Genomic DNA, 20,156 nt, shown 5'->3' with positions numbered 1-20,156 from the left:
TGACTATTACCAATGAAAATCTCTTTAATAATACTTTATTAATATTTGAAGAGTATAGAGCTAATATTTGTATGAAATTTTTATGATTCTAAGGTCATGTCTAAGTAAAAATTTAAAAGGTATTTTATTTTATGAAAGATATACTTTTATTAAAATGCTTGAACTTTGCCTGGTATATGAACTGAGATGGAGAAGGATAGCTCCTATGTAGCTGATTGCATGGGGCTAATAACATTTATGGGTCAAGTAGATCTGGACACAACTCAGCTCCAGGTTAAAAATAAAACCTAACCCCCACCAAAACCCAAAACTTTATATAACCTAAAACAGTGACTTTCAAACTGTGGTTCCTAATCATTCATGGGTCATGATATTGGTTTAGTAAGTTGTGAGAACACTAAAAAAAAAAAAGTACATGCAGAGAGCCAAAAGAAGAGAAAATATCAACAAAGTATATCACATGCTTTAAGGGAAATATTATTTCATAAATATTTTATTTCAATCATATATATGTATTAACACATCTACACTGGTATGATAGAAAATATATTTCAGAGCCTTCAACATTGCCCTGGAGAAAAACATACTTGGACATTCAGTCCCTTGAGAAGAGATTTCTGTCTTTTTCTTTATTTGTGTGCAATGGCTCTTCATCCTGGGTCTTCTGAGGGCCTCTCCCCTCAATACAGTAACAGTGATGTCTGAACACCATCATTTTCTGGTTCATGGCTATTTCCTGGACACTTCCTCCCATCAGCCTGTGAGCTCAACTGAGGGAAAGCTTCTATAGTGCATCTGAATGTGGGTCAGAAGAAGCTGCAGGTCCCTACTACTGCATGCTGGGCACAAGGCCAAGGGCTTCATGGTCACGAATCTTCACAGATGGAGCTTCCTTTCTCTAACCTGTAGTAGTGGCGCAGCTCTGCTTCTTGAGCTCGTACCACGCTCAGGGCCTGACTGAATGTTTCCAAATAAAGGAATTCAGCAATGAGTACATTCCACTGGGTATAAACCATTTAAATTAAATCCAACAAATATCAGTTTCAAATAAAATTAAATATTTACTCATTTCTTTATACTTAAGAAATACAAAAATATTATACAAAGCTATATATTGATGAGATCATAATAGTCATTTGAAAAGTTGATGTCGACATTCTGTGGCTAAGGTAATAATTATGTTACTTCAGCATTATATCTCTTATGGTAAAGTTATACAGCATTAACTCTTTGATTTTGAGCATTTATAAACTTACTACTTTAACACAATACCATATATTCAGTTCTAGTAATTACTGTCATCTAAAGTAATTTAATAACAGTAGTACATAATACTGAAGATAAAGGAAAACAGTTAACTTAATAATTTTCAAATGTTAGTAGGAAAGGAGCACATCAATGTACACCTGATGCGGGGGAGGGTGTGTGTGTGAACATAATTTGGCCTATGATTTAATGGAATCTGGGAGAGTGAACCAAAGCTTTTTAAACTAGAAGGATGCTTGTGTTGATCAAGTTCAAACCCTTCATCTTTCCTATAGGAAATAGCTGAACAGCAGGGTAAGCGACTTACTGAAGGTCACATAATTACTCTGCAAGCGATATGCCCCAGGTTGCCTGATAAATACAGAATCTTTTCCATTTCATAACAGGTTTATACTATAATAAAATCATATTTTTAAAAGATCAAGGAAGATATCAAGGAAGCAAATACATGATAATAATTTAGACTTTAAAAACAATCAGCGCAAGAGTTTAATAAAAATATATGTTGACAAGTGTGTTCAAGTTAACATAATTAGGGTGAAACAGTGTTGTAAACATCGATGGCAGAAGTTCATTGGTGTAGTGATTTATTTGTCTGTTTATATATTATTCTTGCGTATTGGTTGTGTTTTTATCTGTATCACTTGAGTTAACTTTTTTCCACAAAAAATTCTCATTTGATTTCCAAAGAGAGGTTTCTAGCTCCTCTTTCCTTTTGGAAGATGCAGCAAGGGGCACTTTTTCACACAGAGTCTCTATCATGGCCAAGTCGGTGAGTTTACTAAGACTGTCATCATTCTGCTCATTCAAGATGTCCCAGAAATCTTTTGGTCTCTGTTTTGCTTTTTCTATGGGCCCTGAAAGAATTTTCTTTGGCAACCGTGTGGGACTGTTCCCATGACTTTTAAAGAGGTCATCAAGAATAGAGGTGTCACCAAGTAAGCCTACCACAGAAGTATTTTCTAACATTGGATTTTTCATATTTTTGTTTTCTACTTTGAAAGGGGGTTCATTTCTTGAAATGCTCATTCCTGTCAGGTCTTGCAGGTCTTCCATGGTATTTTCTAACCTTTTCTTATGTGCTTCAGATTTACTGTTCAGGGAACTGGATGCTATAGTATATTTGGATAGTTGGCTGTTTTTTTCATTGTCAGGCTCTTGGGTAGAGCTTGTAGGTAATTTCTGAGTTTCTGCATCATTAGAAAGCACCCCTTCTCTACAGAAGCCATGGGTTTGAGGGCTAACCGATTTTTCTTTATATATTTTTGGGCTGCAAATTTGAGAAATTTTTTTGGTAGAATCTTTAAATGACAAAGTTTCAGAATCTGGCAGCCTTTCTTTTATAGAAGATTCTCTCTTTCCAGACTTATTCCTGATTCTCTTTCCTTTCTCATAGGCAGGTTTAATGAATTCTGCAGCAGTATCCACAAAAAAGTCTTTTACCTCTGAATATTGAGAAACATAAAAGTCTTTTAGCATTTGCTGTCGTTCTTCTGATGTAGCATTAGTTACACGTTGAGCAAATTCCACAGAAGACAAATTAAAATAAGAAGCCATTTCTTCAAATTGTTTTCTGAAGATTTAATGAACAAAATCAGCAGTTATTTTTTATTACATATTATTTTCAAAGAACTTGTCATCATGATATGAAATGTAGAAACAAAGCAATCTTATTTCTTTGACATATATTAACTTAATTCCATAACAAAAGTGCATTCCACACTAGCAGAATATGACCTGTTTCCTTATACTAATGAAAAAAATATTTTAGTTCATGAAATCACCAGCTTTTGAAATTATTCTGATTTATACTATTAGGTATTTCCTGGGAATTATGGGGTCCCAGCATATTAACTCTTCCAGTCAGCCAATTTATGACTGACATGAGAATTATAATTCATATAATCTGTATTTCAAAATCTATATTACATTCAAGTTCCATAAAATAAAACTGTCAAAGAAGAGTCTTAATAAATACAAAAGAGAAAATTCTAAAATATAAGAATGGATTTTTTTTATTTTTCTGTCCCTTTTCCCTTTCTTCCACACAAATACAACATAGACATTTCACAGAAGTTTTTGATAAGCCTAAACAAAAGTTCTAAACTGATACACCTTGATTCTTTCTTCCCCCATGTGGTCTGGCTTCAGTATAGACAGCTAAACTAAGAAGTGAGATGCTATTTTTTCTCCATAGAATTAGAAAAAAATAATCCTAAAATTTATATGGAATCACAAAAACCCTGAATAGCTATAGCAGTCTTGAGAAAGAAGAACAAAGTTTGAGGTATTGCATTACCTGATATCAAATTCTACTACAAAGCCATAGTAATCAAAACAGCATGGTACTAGAATAAAAACAGATACATAAATAAAAGGAACAGAACATAGAGCCCAGAAACAAACTCACACCTATATAGTCAATTAATATGTGAAAAGGGAAGCAAGGATATACAATAGGGTAACAATAGTCTCTTCAATAAATGGTACTGGGAAAACTGGATAGAGGCCAAAAAAAAAAAGGAAAGAAACTAGATAGTTGACTTTCTTACACCATACACAAGAATACTCAAAATAGATTAAACACTTAAATGTGAGAACTGAAAGCATTAAGCTCCTAGAAGAAAATGTAGGCAATAAACTTTCTGACACTGCTCTTAGTAATATGTTTTTGAATATATCTCCTTGGGCAAGGGAAGCACAAGAAAAAAACAAACAAATGGGACTACATCAAGCCAGAAAGTTTTTGCACAGCAAAGGAAACCATCAATAAAACAAAAAGAACCTACTGAATGGAAGAAGGGGTTAATATCCAAAGTTTACAAAAAACTCATACAACCTAACACCAAAAAAACTAAACAATCCAATTAAAAAATTGGCAGAGGATTGGAACAGACATTTTTCCAAAGACGGCAAACAGATGGTTGATAGACATAAATAAAGATGATCAACATCACTAGTCAAAGAAATGTAAAGTAAAACCACAATGAGCTATCACCTCACATCTGTCAGAATGATTATCATCAATAAATGAACAAACAAGCACTGGTAAGGATGTGGAGGAAAGGGAACCCTCATACACTGTTGGTTGGATTGCAAATTGGTGCAGCCACTGTGGAAAACAGTATAGTACAGAAGTACCTCAAAAAATTAAAAACAGGACTTCTGGCCAAGATGGAGGCATAGGTAGATACTGTGCCTCCTCGTACAACCAAAAGAAGGACAGCAAACAAAATATAACCAGAACTGCCAGAAAATTGAACTGTATGGAAGTCCATCAACCAAGGAGTTAAAGAAGAAGCATTCATCCAGACCAGTAGTAGGAAGGGAGATGCGCAGCCAGAGCAAACAGGACGTGTGGCAAAGAGGCGACTGAAGGACGGGGTGGGCCCACATTTGCGTGTAGATAAACAGGGGGGATGACTGGAGGGAGAGAGAGATCTCACAACCCAGGCTTCCAATCCCGGGGAAATAAAGCCTCAAACCTCTGACTGAAAACACCTGTGGGGGTTGAGGCAACAGCGGGAGAAACTCCCAGCCTCACAGGAGAGTTTGCTGGAGAGGCCCATAGGGTCCTAGAAAGTACACAAAGAAGGGCCAATTTACTTGTGGGTAGTGGAGGAAGTGACTGAAAGCTGGCTGAGAGCTGAACCAACGGCATTTTCCACTCTCTGACCCCTTCCCCACATATAGCATCACAGTGCAGCAATGTGGGTTGCCCTGCCCTGACCAATACCTAAGGCTCTGCCCCTTACTATATAATAGGCCCACTGACACAAAAAATATGGTCCAAATGAAGGAACAGGTCAAAGCTCCAGAAAAAATACGACTAAGTGATGAAGAGATAGTCAGCCTATCAGATGCACAGTTCAAAACACTGGTAAATCAGGATGCTCAAAGAATTGGTTGAATATGGTCGCAAATTAGATGAAAAAGTGAAGGCTATAAAAAGTGAAATAAAGGGAACCAACAGGGAAGGGAAAGAAACCGGACTCAAATCATGGTTTGGAGCAGAAGGAAGAAATAAATATTCAACTAGCAAAGAGTGAAGAAATAGTAATTCAAAAAAAAGAGGAGGTTTAGGAACCTCCAGGATAACTTTAAACATTCCAACATCTGAATCATAGGGGTTTCAGAAGGAGAAGAGGAAGAGCAAGAAACTGAAAACATAATTAGGGAGAATATCTCTAATCTGGCAAAGGAAATAGACTTCCAGGAAGTCCAGGAAGCTCAGAGAGTCCCAAAGAAGTTGGACCCAAGGAAGCACACACCAAGGCACATTATAATTACATCACCCAAGATTAAAGATAAGGAGAGAATCTTAAAAGCAGCAAGAGAAAAGGAGACAGCTACCCACAAAGGAGTACCCATCAGACTCTCAGCTGATTTCTCAAAAGAAATCTTGCAGGCAAGAAGGGGCTGGAAAGAAGTATTCCAAGTCATGAAAGGCAAGGACCTACATCCAAGATTACTTTATCCAGCAAAGCTTTCATTTAGAATGGAAGGGCAGATAAAGTGCTTCCCAGATAAGGTCAAGTTAAAGGAGTTCATCATCACCAGCTCCTCATTATATGAAATGTTAAAGGGACTTAACTAAGAAAAAAAAGAAGATAAAAAGTATGAAAGGTAAAATGACAACAAACTCACAACTACCAACAACCAAACCTAAAAAAACAAAAACAAAAAAACGAACTAAGCAAACAACAAGAACAGGAACAGATTTACCAAAATAGAGATCACATGGAAGGTTATCAGAGGGGAGGTAGCAGGGGGAGAACAGGGCAAAGGGAATAAGAAGCATAAATGGTAAGTACAAAATAGACAGGGGGAATGGTTAAGAATAGAATGGGAAATGGAGAAGCCAAAGAACTTATGTGTACGACCTATGGACATGAACTAAGATGGGGGAATGATGGTAGGAGGGGGATACAGAGCGGAGGGAATAAAGGGGAGAAAAAAAAGGGACAATGTGTAATAGCATAATCAATAAAATATATTAAAAAAGAATGAAATCTTGCCATCTGCAACAACATGAAATAATACCTTATGGGTATTATGCTGAGTGAAATAAGTCAGACAGAGAAAGACAAATACCAGATGATCTCACTTATCTGTGGAATCTAAAGAACAAAAACGAACAGACAAAACAGAAATATTTGTAGATACAAAAACAAACTGATGGTTGCCAGATGGGGAGGGGGTTTGGGGTGCTGAGTGAAAAAGATGAAGAGATTAAAAAGTACAAATTGGAAGTTACAAAATAGTCACAGGGATTTTAAGTACAGCATAGGGCATGTAGTCAACATAATGTAATGACTATGTATGGTGCCAGGTGGGTGGCTAGACTTATCAAGGTACCACTTTGTAAGTTATGTAAATATCTAACCATTGTGATGTACACTTGAAACTAATAAAATATTGAATTTCAACTGTAATGAAAGAATAAAAAACCACGAAAATAAAAATACATGCCATTTGTAATACTAGAAAAAAAGATGTGAGATACTATTTCAAAAAGCAAGTTTCATTCTTAGTACAAAAAGGTACTAATTAAAGTGTTATCTGCATATGTGGGAAATGGGCCTTCTGCAACCCTGGTTAAGATGGAGGCAGAGGGTTGTTTTGGGACCCTGGGTACTAGACTCTGTTCCTTTCCCCAGGTGAGGGTGCTGTGGACTGAACTGGGTCCCCCGAAGAGTTACATGTTAAAGCCTTCATCAATGCCCAATGTGACTATATTTGGAGATAGAGCATTTAGGAGGTAATTAAGGTTAAATGAATTCACCAGAGAATGCTCTCTCTGTCATGAGAAGACACAGTGAGGAGGTGGCTACCTGGAAGCCACGAAGAGAGCCCTTACCAGAAACCACATCAACTGGCACCCTGATCTTGGACTTCCCAGGCTTCGGAACTGTGAGAAATTTCTGTCATTTAAACTCTAGTCTGTGGGATTTTGTTATGGCACCCCGAGTAGACTAAATAAGACAGAGGGTATGGCTTCACTGATGTTGAATCTGGCCATGAGTCAAGAAGGCCTAAGGTTTGTAAACATTCCTTTAAACAAAGCCATAGATGGTGTTGCAGCACATGATTAAAAGTTCCAAAATTTTAGAACTGCATCTATATTTTATATACCATTTCCTTAAAACATTATTTTCATTCAACAAATATTTACAGAACCGTCTTAGGTGCTAGGCACTGGGGTAGGAACCATACAATAAAACAATAACTAGTTCCCTATGTTCAAGGACATTATAGTCTAGTTGGGGGAGACAGGTGCATGAAAATCAAACCAGAACAGAGTTGTAAGTCCCACAATGGGGGTTAGTGCAGGGCACCCACACAAGGGGTACCTAAACCAGTGGCTGGTAAGGGGCAAGGCAGTAGGAAAGGCTACTCTGCTATCAGCTCAGACCAGGAAGGCAAAGATGAGGGATGAAGCCTTCCAGAGAGAGAGGGTACACGCACAGGCCCAGTCTCAGAGAGGACCTGGTGCACAGAGCAGAGAATCCTGAGGGCAAATAATTTCTTTACATGTGTGTGACTAGGAACTTTAAAGTCACTATTATTTTTGCCATCCAGATCAGGTTTTGTAAAGTTTCCTTTGATTTTCATGGCAATCCACGCTGCATACTCCTCACTTTCCTTTGTGGTTTCAGGTGAGCACTGTGGCTTCTAGGTCTTACCACACTGGTCCCGTAAACTGCTCAAATCTAGGTGCTACCTCTGCCTGATCAACAGAATATTTAATATCACAAATACAAGCTTCCAAATTTCTGTCCTGGAAATTGCCAGTGTTCTTGTTGGAGAGCAACAACGTGTTCTTAAATGGTTCCAGTTTTCACGTCACATGAAGCAACAGAGGTAGTATTATTTTGTTTATTAATCATCTCCAAATCCATTTTCATGGCCTTTCTAATAAATATTTATGCTGTGAAGACTAAGTTATTGGCAAAGTTACAGGCTGACATCTTTTATTTACCCAAAATTTGGTGGTGTTTCCGCAGCTGCCAAAGGACTTTTGCCTTTGCTGTACTGACCTCTCCCCTGACCCTGCAACTTCGTCACCTCGGGGAAGGGGGCTGCTTCCAACCCCATTTGATCTGAATGGTATGCAAGTCAATATGCCATGTGGTTGCCTGTTGCAGAAGGAGTTATGATTGTAATTCATTTTATTTGCCTTCTAACTTGCTTTCAAATTCTTAATTTTAAAAGAATTTTCCAAAAATAAGGAACTGTGAGGTACAACCAATGGGTAGAAAAATTTAGTAAACTAGAGTAGACACATGAGTGCCACTTAGAGAGAGAGAAAAAGAAAGGAAACCAAAAATAGGTATCTTTCAGCAAGTATATCTGGAGTAGTTATATATCATGGATAAAACTAAAATTTCTCTCCCCATTTTCTTGAGGAATTGGGGCATCAGGGATAGAACACAGCTAAAATCATCATCTCCTCTCTGCCTAAGCTTCCTGAAGGAAAGGTAGGGCCAAACACTTCATTCAGATGACCCATCAGGCTGTAGCGTGGACCAGTCTTGATTCTCACAAAGGTAGGATAGTTAGTAAGAAAGAGGTGTTAATAGTTTGGAAATTATTGCCTGGTTCAAACATTGGCATTCTAATATTAGACCTCCTTTGTCTTTTTAGTTAACATGAGTTGAGGCATTTATTCCCTAGGCTGGGTAGAGAAGAAAGGAAAAGAGGCAAAAACTATTCATTGTCAATATTTTAGTTTTTTTATATACAAATGAAAGGGGATGAAGACAATGTTCTCTACAAAGATGATAAAACATAGATGGTCAGCCTCCTAGCAAAATCACTGGCCAAAGTGCAAAAATCATTGTTGTGAATGTTTGAGAAGATGCATTGCTGCAACTGTGTGGGGTGTTCACCTTCCTGGGCAAAGGTGGGTAACTGACAGCCAACCTGCCACACCAGCAGCTAAGGAACTGAGGAACCAGCCTTTCTGGGACAGCTAAGGACTAGAAGTTGCCAAATCCCTAAGGGAAGCCCACAGAGCACCAGCACTTTCTCCTTCTCCCCAGATGCCATGAGGACCAATTCAGTCATGCCTTCCATCACTTTTTACCTCAGTCTGTCCTCCTTGGTTACCATAACCAATGGCCTCTCATCTCCTCCTACTCTACATCCTTGATCTAATCCAACCCTCCACCTTCCAGACCATTCTTGGGCGCCTGTGGAACCAGGCTATGATCTCCCAATTCCCCTGTATCTCCTATGCTGAATGGTCCCTTTGTTGCCTTGTGATACTGCCTTCCTCCCATGTTGTATTTGCAAGTCAAGGCTCACACTTCACACCCTTCAACCTCAGGGTTCATGCTTCACATTGCTGCTTCCAGACCATTGTTTTCCTAAAAATTCCTTTCCCTTTATAAGGTTTATGCTAACCAGCTAAACCATTTTCTCCTGCATTTTGTTAACTGACTCTTTAGTTTTTTCCTGCTAGTAACTGTTCCTGGATTAATGTTGCTTCTATTCATCTCCCTATTATCATTCTTTTTTTTTAAGTTAATTAATTAATTTACTTGAGAGAGGGAAAGGGAGGGAGAGGGAGAAAAATACTGATTGGTTGCCTACTGCATGACCCCAACCGGGGACTGGTCCCGCAACCCAGACATGTGCTCTCACCAGGAATCAAAACCCGGCACCTTTCACTTTGAGGGACAACACTCAACCAACTGACCATGCCAGTCAGGGGTCCTACCATCATTCTTGATAATTATCATCAAAATCCATGTGGATGTCCTACCTGACTCGTAGTCCATCAATTTCTTTACCTTACCTCCAAAGACTCAATCCCATGCCAGGCCCCTGTTCCCAAGGTCATATACTGCCAGTCATTGCCATTAACTGCACTACCTATAAATCCTTGACTCAGTCATCTCGTGCTCCAGCTCAAGTGTGAACCCCCATGACAACAATGACAACCCCCATGACAACCCCCAAAATCAAGTGCTTTCTGCTTTCTCATTACCCCCTTGTACAGCTTAGGTTCAATTTTATAATCATTCTTGTGCAAACACCCTTCAGCTTCCTTGCTTCTCTCTCCTGTCATACTAACCCCCAGCAAAACCTAGCCTTCTCTCTATTCGGTGTTTACAACTAAACAATCAAAGCTTGCAGAATGAAGTATGCATGACTGTGCAGATAGTTTTATTGGAATTGCTCTCAAACAAGGACTTAATATTACCCAAGAATTCTAGTCCCACTAAGCTTGCTTTCCTACTTTAAAAATGACTTATTTCACAACTTCCCTCTGCATAAATCTATCTCCCTCTGAATTGGTGATTTAAAATCTCAATTAACTGAGGAAATATCACTATATCTGTGCCTGCCATCATCTCTTTTCTTTCAATGCCTCTCAAAGGCTGGAACTTGGCCAGTGGTCTGGATAGGACCCTCTCCTGCCTCTAACACTTTACTCTTTTCATTCACTCTGGCATGATCTACCCCCCAGCCCCTGCCCGGCACCCTACCTCAGCCTGTTCCCTCAATACGCAAGCAGGTTCTATTATCTTGACAACTTAAAAAAAAAAACCAAAACCTACCCTTGGTCCCACACTCCCCTCTAGCTACTGCTGCTTTTCATATCCAAGCTTAAAGAGCTATTGCAGGCTCTGCCTGTTCACTGTTGGCCCATTTCATCCCAGCATCTGTCTACTTAGACTGTTCAGGTTGAAGCAGCCAATGAGTTCTCTGCTGCCCACTCCAGCGGCACTTTCCCACAAAACTTGATAGAGTCAAGAGCTCCCTCCTTTTTGAAATTCACTTTTCTCATACTTCAGGACCTTACACTGTGCCTCCTGATCAACAGGCCACTGTTGCCTCCAGGATCAGTCCTGGGGTTTTTCCTCTCTTCTCTGTGCTCTGTTCCTAGGCTGTTCACACAGTCCCATGGCCCAAAACACCATTGATAATCTCCGTGCAGATGACTTCCAGATTTAGATCCTAGACCCCAGATCCCAGGGTAGCTCATCCATTGTCTATTCAACATTTTCATAGAAACTCAAATTTTATATGAGCAAAAGAGAACTCTTGATCTTTTTAAACTCCAAACTTGTTTCTCTTCTAGTTTTCCCCATTCAGTAAGTCCAACTTGTTGCTCAAGACAGAAAGTTGGGAGTAATTCTGTCTTCTCTCTGCTGCAACAACCACCCCAATACCAAACACACTCATTTGGCTGTGTCTCCCTGGCAATGACTCTCCTGCGAATCAGAATGATCTAGTTAGTTCCTATGATCTCCCCTCGTCTACTCTGCCCTCTTCCTCACAGAAGTTGGAACAATCTTTTAGAAACATAGGTCAGATCATATCATGCTTCAACAGCTTTCCTCTGCATTTAGAACAAAATTCAAACTTTCCCTAAAATCTACCAGGCTTTGTATACTCCAGCCCCATCTATATCTGTGTCTTCATTTCTTGCCACTCTCTGCTCTGTTTATTATGACTTAAGTGCACTAACCTTCTCTTGGTTCCTCAAACACATTAAGCCTCTGTCCTTCTCAGGGATGTTCTTATGCTAGTTCTTTGTCCAGTTATCCCTTAAATCTCAAGTTAAATGTCACCTGTGGATCAAGGGCTTCCTTGACTACCCAACAGAATGGTAGGTGCATCCCTCCTAATCCCATTATTCTTCATCAAGGAAGCTTGTCCCTACCTTTCTTATAACAAACCATTATATAATTATTTATGTTATTTTTATTTTTGAAATTATATGGGCCAATGCCAACCCCCATCCCATTGTACTGTAAGTTGTCTTTTTTTTTTAATACAGTATATTCAGCACCCAGAACTATGCTTGGGTGCATATTAGGTGTACAATAAATATTTAATGAGTGAATGAATATAATGCACTTAAGTATTTTATTTACCTATATAAAATAATTTCATTTTTTAATCAATTCATGGATCAGCTTTCTAAATACATAAAACATTTGGAATTTATTTTTTAAAGTGTACAAATTAAGATTTTTCTAAAATATTTGGGTTCGAGGAATATTTAAAATTAAAATTTTTTTTTACTTTACTGAGGAGCTATATTTCTTTTGAGAATTATTCTTACAAGTCCAATGTTGTTACAGATGACATACCTACGAATCCCTTTTGGTGTTTCCCCAATTATGAAGGTGGTCTGGTCTGTTCGGTAAACTTTTTTCTTCTTCTGGCTCACAGGATGTGAAATGTAAAGGGGAAATGAAATGCCTTCTTCACTTGGCTGATGGCCTTTCTTTGTGTGTGTCGATGTATCTGTCTTCGTCTTGTCTTTATGTGTCTGAAAAAAGGGAAGGAAGTGTTACCATAGACATCCAGTTGCAGTGCCAGGGAGTCTCCTCCATTGGCCAAGATGGTAGAGCACAAGGTTCTCATATGGAGGACGCTGAAAGCTAGTAAGGTGAATAGACAGGATCCAAGAATTCCAAAAGCTAACACAATAATTGGATAGAAAACCCCTATAAGAACTTTGGACTTGAGCAGATAGGGGTGATGGTCTTTGAGATGGGAGTCCACCATTCTCCCTGGTCATAGCACCTGAATAGACTTTCCTTTTGCCCCAGCACCTGTCTCACAAATTGGCTTTCATTGCAGCAGGCAGCCAAACCTCCACTTGTTTGGTTACAGTTTTTGGTGACTCTGGTGGGGGGCAGTGTGGACCTTGGTAATCCCTGGAAGGCCTGGGCTGTGTGCCCAGCTGTTTGTGGCAGGGTGACCCAGGAGTGGGGTTGTGGGAACTTCCCAGCAGCTGCTGAGAGCTTTTCTGAGGAAATTTCCCTGCACTCCTTCTCAAGACTTCAGCACCCTGAAACACCTGACACTTCTACTTCTTTGCCCAATTATCCACAAGGTGAAAGGAAACAGGTTTCTGGGGAGCAAACACCAAGAGGGTAAGTCAAACTTACCTGGTGGCATGGATACCAGGTGTCCTGTATCCCTGCCACTTGGGCTTCATGCCACTTGAGTCCGCTTAGGACCATTTATAGTACCAGTTGGTAGGCTATCCAAGGCTATTCCTGCTGTTTGGGCTTTGTGTCCCTTGGGCTTTGTGCCTTTAGGTTTGGTCAGGACCACTTGTGGTATCAGTTGCAAGAAGATGCTAGAACTTGCTTGTGAGTGCTTGTTTGGACTAATGAAGTTACAGATCCAAGTTTTGTTTATATGTTTTCACTTTGTCTGGGATCTTTCTATGGTTATGGTTTTGGGTTTGTACTTTTGTTCCTTCAGGGGTTGTTCTGTTTCTACTCCTAAATGGAGCCCACTTGGCCAAATTTTAGCAGATTGGTCCAGGTTCAGCTATCACCCAATGACTAAGAAGGAACTGGTTTTCTATAGTAACACTGCTTGGTCTATGTATACTTTAGACTATAGGGGAAAATGGCCCCTACATGGTTTCCTAAATTACTATACCATCATACAGTTGGAATTATTCCAATAATCAGTGAATGGAACAATGTCCCTTATGTCTAGGGGTTTATGTCTTTACATAATTAATATTTGGCAAAGAAAGGAAACAACCTAATGATGCAGAGAAGGGAATGGCTTTAAAACCCCTTTCTGATAGTAAGACACAGGGAGAAAAGGAAAATGAGATGAGTCTCTTTAATGCCCTGAACCTGAGGGACCCAGGATTAGCAGCAGGAAGATTTCCTCTGTCACCACTCCTGCTGCTAGATACCCCTGAGAGGTGACAGCCCCATCCCTGCATGATGAAGAAATGGTTTCCCCCTTGAAGATTTGGCAGGGCACCCTATTTGGTCAGGAAACATTCCTATCTGGAGTGGGACAATTCCCCTGGAGGCAATACTCTATAGGCAGAATAAACCAGGAAGGGCAGCTTGCTGGCCACTAATGGGCCCATACTCCATTTTCCACTTCAGACCTACTGAACTGGAAGAATTCCAACCCTTTATAGGGAAGACCCTCAGAAAATGGCAGACCTTATCACCTCCAGTCTGGCCATTCACCATTCAATATGGGCAGATGTACAGGCCCTCCTTAACATCCTGCTAGTGCCAGATGAAAGGTGGCTCATTATAGATAAGGTTAATAAAGAGGCTCAGAGCTTCCATAAGGAGGATCCAAATGGGAACCCCAACCCAGCTGGGGCAATTCTCTTGACAGAGCCCAATTAGGACCATTCCATTGCCCAAAGAAAAACACTATACACAATTTGACAACAATAAATTTATATTTGAACTTAAAAGTAAGAAAGGAAAATCTCTAGGTGCCAGTAACAAAGAGGTAACATAGTGGTAAGTGGGAGCTGGAGCTCAGTAGCTCCCATGATAGGGTCTTAAGTTATAGTCTGCAGGACTCCCTGTGTGGAGGGGAGATGAAAAATGATTTAAGTCCCTGAATTAAAAATAAGTACAAACAATAAATCAACCAAAATACAGAAGAAGTTAAAGAAGCCAGTTTTTAAAACTGAAAATTTAAAGCTAGGAAACCCCAAACTGGAGACACAGGATAGAGGCAGGCTACCTTCTTACTCCAGATAGTGTAGAAAGAATCACTGGTGAAAAGATGAAGTGCCCAGCCAATGCCATTTGTGGAATCTTATTTTGTAGTGTCTGGGTGGAATGGAAATCTAAGGTAAAAACTAACATAAAGGACTGGCCTAGAACCAGTGAAAATCATAGATCTCAATGAAAGGTGAATACAAAAATATACCATAGGAGGACTTCCATAATCTAGAGAATGCTTCTGATTCCAACTGAAGGCAGGAGGAGAGGAGTTCAGGCAAAAATTATTAGGATCACGTAAAACTCTCCATCATGAAAGTGGGCAGATGCAACAAATGTGAGAATCTACACTTGAGAAACTATAAATAAAGCAATCTGGAAGAGACTTTAAATCATTAGCAAGTCAAGATAAAGGAAAAGATAGAATCTATCACCAAGAACTGGATAATATATAGGCAGGTTTGACACAGAATCAAATACAAACTCTAAAAAGGAAATATAGTTTTTCAATGAAAAATAGAGATAGAAACGAAGTCAAAAGATGTGTTAAAGAGCAGACTAACCACCCTACCTACAATGGTAGTTGATAAACTGGTAGAATGAAATTACTCAGAGTGAAGTACAGAGATCAAACCAGAAAGAAAGAAGGAAAACGGGAAAAAGATAGAAAAAGAAATTAGGAGACAGAAGACACAAAATTTCTAAAATACTAGAAAAACAGAACAGAGAAAATGGAAGAGATAATGGTGGAGAATTGAAGAAAGCATGAATCCTCAAACTAAAAAAGGAGACTCTAGCAGAAAAATAAAAATTAATCTGAACTTTGTTATATCTTAGATAAAGGGAATGTCTTAAAATACCAGAAAGACAAGATATCCCACAAAGAAATGGTAATCAAACTAAAGGCAGACTTCTCATTAACCCTATCACCACAACCAGAAGATAATGAGATAATGTCATCAACATGTAAGGAGAAAAAACAGTCAACCTAGAATTCTATACCCAGTTAATCTATCATTTGAGAAGTTTTTCAGACATACAAAGACTGTAAGAGTTTACTAGATAAAGATTCTTGCTGATGACACATTTGTTTTTTATAGGAGCTCAATGGAATTGAAGTGGCATATGTCAATGAGTATAGGGAGGGGATGGCTCTTCATTTTACAATGTTTACTAAGCACCTGTCATGTTACTGTCACCACACTCTGCAGTTGAGAACAAAGATATTTACAAAAACAAAGATACAGAATATCCTTATTTACACATATACAAAATATCCTTAAGAGACTTAAAATTGACAAGCCTATTCTTCAAAAGAAGATGGCATTTTTTATTTTTCTTTTTAAAAATCCATCATTTATCCTTTCAACTTATATTGATGTTCATTTCACTGAAATAAACTGAACATAAGACAAAACATAAGACATAATTATATGTTGTTTAGTAGCAAGCCATTCCTAATGAAAATAAATTGACTTCTTGCAAAATCTACTGTGACTCAGGTGGACAAACAATGTTGAAAATACTTTTCTTAAAGACAATTTCTTAAATCTTAAAACATTATTAATAGAGGAAAGTGCTGATCTTTAAAGATAAGCTTGAAAGAGATTTGATGCATTTATTTTACATCACAAGAAAACAAGATGAATGTGAAAAGTTCCTAATAGAAAGGCTCATTATCTTAGATGACCTCCAAGAAAGAATTATCCATTACTGGAAGGAGAGATAGGAATGTTTGCATGAGGGGAAAGGGAGTAAGCAGGAGAAGGAACTGTGCCAACCGAGAATACTCCCTCCTCATGTATTGCAATTTCTGAAGCCATAGAGAAATCATGCCAGAAAATGAAAATTTTTAGTTATTTACACTATTACTATGGGTCTTTCTAACCCTGGAAGCATTATAAAGCTTACATTTTGTACAGATGAATTTTTCATAAATCAGTTTTATAAACTTTTCAGGAAAACTCAGGCTTTACAACTATAACTATCAGATATGTGTATCTTTTTGTTTTTGGTGCACGTTATGCAATTTAAAACCTGATTATTTTACACAATAATAAAAAGGGAAAGCATTCATCTCTCACATGGGCTCAGTATCCTATCTTTTATTTAGAAAAGTCTATCTAGGTTCAGATTTCCATTTTAGTAGGGTATTTTAACACTTTAATTAAGTCTGTGAAACAAAATTTTGTTAATTAATTTAATAAACATTTGGTGCTCTTGCTATAATAGCTGGTTTCAGTACTGTATAGTAACATAGTAACTTTTACAGTAGTATCCAATCTAATGCAGATGAAATCCTTTATAACAGATTGCTTTACAGTCCTTTACAACAGATACAAGGTAAAGTAGTGCCATAGCACAGTTGCAATTGTAGTGACAGTTGTATTTTATTATGTAGCAAAGTACAAGGTCTGTGGCCAAGATGAAAGATTCTGGATTATGTGAACTGGACTCAAATTCATTCATTACCATGAATGTCCAAGCTGCAAAGTTATATGACATGGAGGCAACATTGTAAAGGAGCAACATAATGCAGGCTCAAGTAAAATGAGCTGAATTAGGAATTCAGGTAGAAGATGAGGTTGCTTGCTCAAGAAGGCAGAATAAATCTACTCTGCTTTCCCCCCTGAGTGACCAACAACTGTAACACTATGCCTGCATTTGATAGGAAATTTTGTGATCATACCATGAAGAAAGCAGAAATCCCAGTTTAAGCAAAACCCCCTAATTGTTCTTTTCTTTAAAAGTTTCTTCAAAACTCTCCATCAAGGTTGGCCCTCAGAAAGTACCTCTGTATTTATGATTCTGATGAAGGTTTCCTTCATCTTAAGATTTATAGTCTTAAGATTTAATACTAAGAAAGAAATTATAAATACAAGGGTTTTGTACAGTAGTTGTATAGTTTACCTGCTAATAAGTATTTCATAAAATTTATTATACACTGTTAGAGTATAATTTATAACTTAGTAATTGCTATGTTCATGATTATTTTTATAAGTAATTAGATATTGTTGGGTATTTCTACTATTGTATTTATATGAAAATATCAAATTCAACTTCTGGAATTTTTATTAAAAAGAAAACTTGGAAAGTGTCAGGAACACAGTCATCATTTCTAGATAACGTACAGGTAAGAATCCATTTGATAATGAGACCGATGGCATGAAAATAGGGGGGTCACTTAATAGGCTGAATTTAACAGAGAATAATGAAGTAATAATTCTAATTTATGGTTAATATAACTTCCTGTTTTGGACACATACATACTATATAAAGCAGTCAGATGAGAATTGAAAAAGGGGAAACACCACCCCTTTCAGACCACAGTTAAATAGGTCTACAAGGGTAAAGGATGGGCTATGGCTGATTATATAAGACCTAATTTGACTTACATAATTAAAACCTTATAAATATAGGCTTTGATTTAATTTTCATAAAGTTACATAATTATTATTGATTTTCTGATGTATCTGTAAAGTGTAAAATTAAAAAATGTATAATGTATATATTCTATAAAATAAAAGCTGTAATTATTTTAAGTTATAAAAGATATATATTAGGATTAAATGAATAAGAGGACAATTTTATATGAAAAATTTGCTTCTATAGTAGCTAAAATGTATCCATACCAGACCTAATCAACTGTGTGCAATTCCATACAATTTATTTCTCTTTTAAATTTTATTTTTTAAAAGATTTTATTTATTTTTAGAAAGAAAGGAAGGGAGGGAGAAAGAGAGGAGAGAAACATTAATATGTGGAGATACATAGATTGGTTGTCTCTTGCATGCCTCCAACTGAGGAAGGACCTGGCCCACAACTGGGTCAGGTGCCCTGACTGGGAATTGCACTGGCAACCTTTCAGTTCTCAGCCCGGCATTCAATCCACTGAGCCACACCAGCCAGGGCTAAATTTCATTTTTAAATTACAGTTTACATTCAGTAATGTATTAGTTTCAGGTGCATGGCATAATAGTTAGACAATCATACTTTATAAAGTGGTCCCTCCGATATTTTAAGTACCCACTTGGCACTGTATATAGTTATTACAATATTATTGACTTTATTTTCTATGCTGTACTTGGCATACCATAACTACTTTGTTACTAGCAATTTGTAGTTCTTAATCCCTTTACCTTTCTCACCAGTTCCCCAACCCCACTCCCTTCTGGCGACCATAAGTCTGTTCTCTATACTATGAATCTACGTACAACTTATTTCTTACTGTTGTTTTATATTGGTTCTAGCAGGAAAGTTCCCTAACTTTAAACCAATAGTATGAAACATTCCAATGATCTTTGATAATACACTTTCCTTATATTTCAAGGCATTAAATCTAAGCCTTATATTATTTTCTTTGAACTGTTATTTTTGAAAGGCACAACTGATACTTAAAGATAAGGTATATATAAATTTTCAATACATAAGAGTGAGAAAAAATAAAACTGACTCAAAAAGTTTGCAGAAGGCAATTTTTGATGTCAGCGTACTAAGAATAGATAAAAAGGAATATTCCCTCTACCTCACAGCCATATGACTTTGCTACATAGAAAATCTATCTTTATATACTAGGAAACTTCACTGGAATAGTATAGAGAATGTTTAAGGAAGAGAAAAAATCTATTAATAGTTGAGTAAAAAGTAATTTTGGAGGCAAATTACTAAAAGCACTGTAGAGGGCACCTATGTAGGAACAGCAAATAAATGAGAAAAGTTGATAGAAATCAATTTTTCCCATACCCACCCCTGCTGTAAAAAATAGGGCAAGAAATGTTACTATCCAGGAGAGTGAGTTTCAAAAGCAGTCATGAACAGTTTCTAGTTCCACTTTGGCAGGCAAAATATTATTGTAATCTCTGCCATCGTTCTGAACCTCCTTGAGGCTAATTCTGAAGACTCATCAATAGCTGGTGCAGAAACTGCTGATTTCTTCTCCTCTGCTCATCTGTCCTGCAGAAGAGGAATCCTGGAAGGTACAGTACACAATGAAGCAGAACAACCTAATAGGATGGGTGGACTGTCCACAGTTGGCTACCAGAAATTACTGAAATGTTTTATTACGCAATTTTGGAATGAATCACTATGCTGAGCTGGTTTCTCTAGAAAACACATTATAGGCAGCATATACTAGAATAAAGAGCAATGTGCATTTAAAAGTTATATGTACAGCTTTTCCCTTAACCATATGATTAAGCTTAATTAATAATTGAGACAATTGGAAGCATTAGAAGGTCCTGGTGGCTCTGACCCACTGAGCAGCCTGAGTGGAAGGAATCATTGAAGTTTGGATTCTAAGATCACTGGAGGATCTGCCTGTCAGGAAAGCTCTTTGATCTACACCTTGTTTCTGGGAATGGCACAGAGGTTCATAAACCGCCCCACAGTCACTGCCACCTGGGGGCATACCAT

At 37.9% G+C, this 20,156-nt stretch overlaps 1 protein-coding gene across 6 annotated transcripts in view; it reads right to left on the bottom strand.

Moving 5' to 3' along the window:
• Positions 1-631: 631 nt before the first annotated feature.
• ERCC6L2 (ERCC excision repair 6 like 2) overlaps positions 632-20,156 on the bottom strand; it is a 156,363-nt gene continuing 136,838 nt past the window's right edge. For 5 of the 6 annotated variants that reach the window (XM_028531466.2, XM_036021482.1, XM_028531468.2 and 2 more), the window contains 2 exons: positions 12,378-12,559; positions 1,654-2,839 (listed from right to left, as the gene is read on the bottom strand). In XM_028531466.2, coding sequence (XP_028387267.1) covers positions 1,873-2,839; positions 12,378-12,559 — 1,149 coding nt within the window. In that variant the 3' untranslated portion in view covers positions 1,654-1,872. Of the gene's footprint in view, positions 675-744; positions 2,840-12,377; positions 12,560-20,156 lie in introns of those variants that run through there. The other variant, XR_004902152.1, reaches the window with a different exon arrangement.

This window comes from Phyllostomus discolor, chromosome 3 (genome assembly GCF_004126475.2).
Source record: "Phyllostomus discolor isolate MPI-MPIP mPhyDis1 chromosome 3, mPhyDis1.pri.v3, whole genome shotgun sequence".
Classification (NCBI taxonomy): domain Eukaryota; kingdom Metazoa; phylum Chordata; class Mammalia; order Chiroptera; family Phyllostomidae; genus Phyllostomus; species Phyllostomus discolor.
This window is presented reverse-complemented; position numbering and strand designations above follow the sequence as displayed.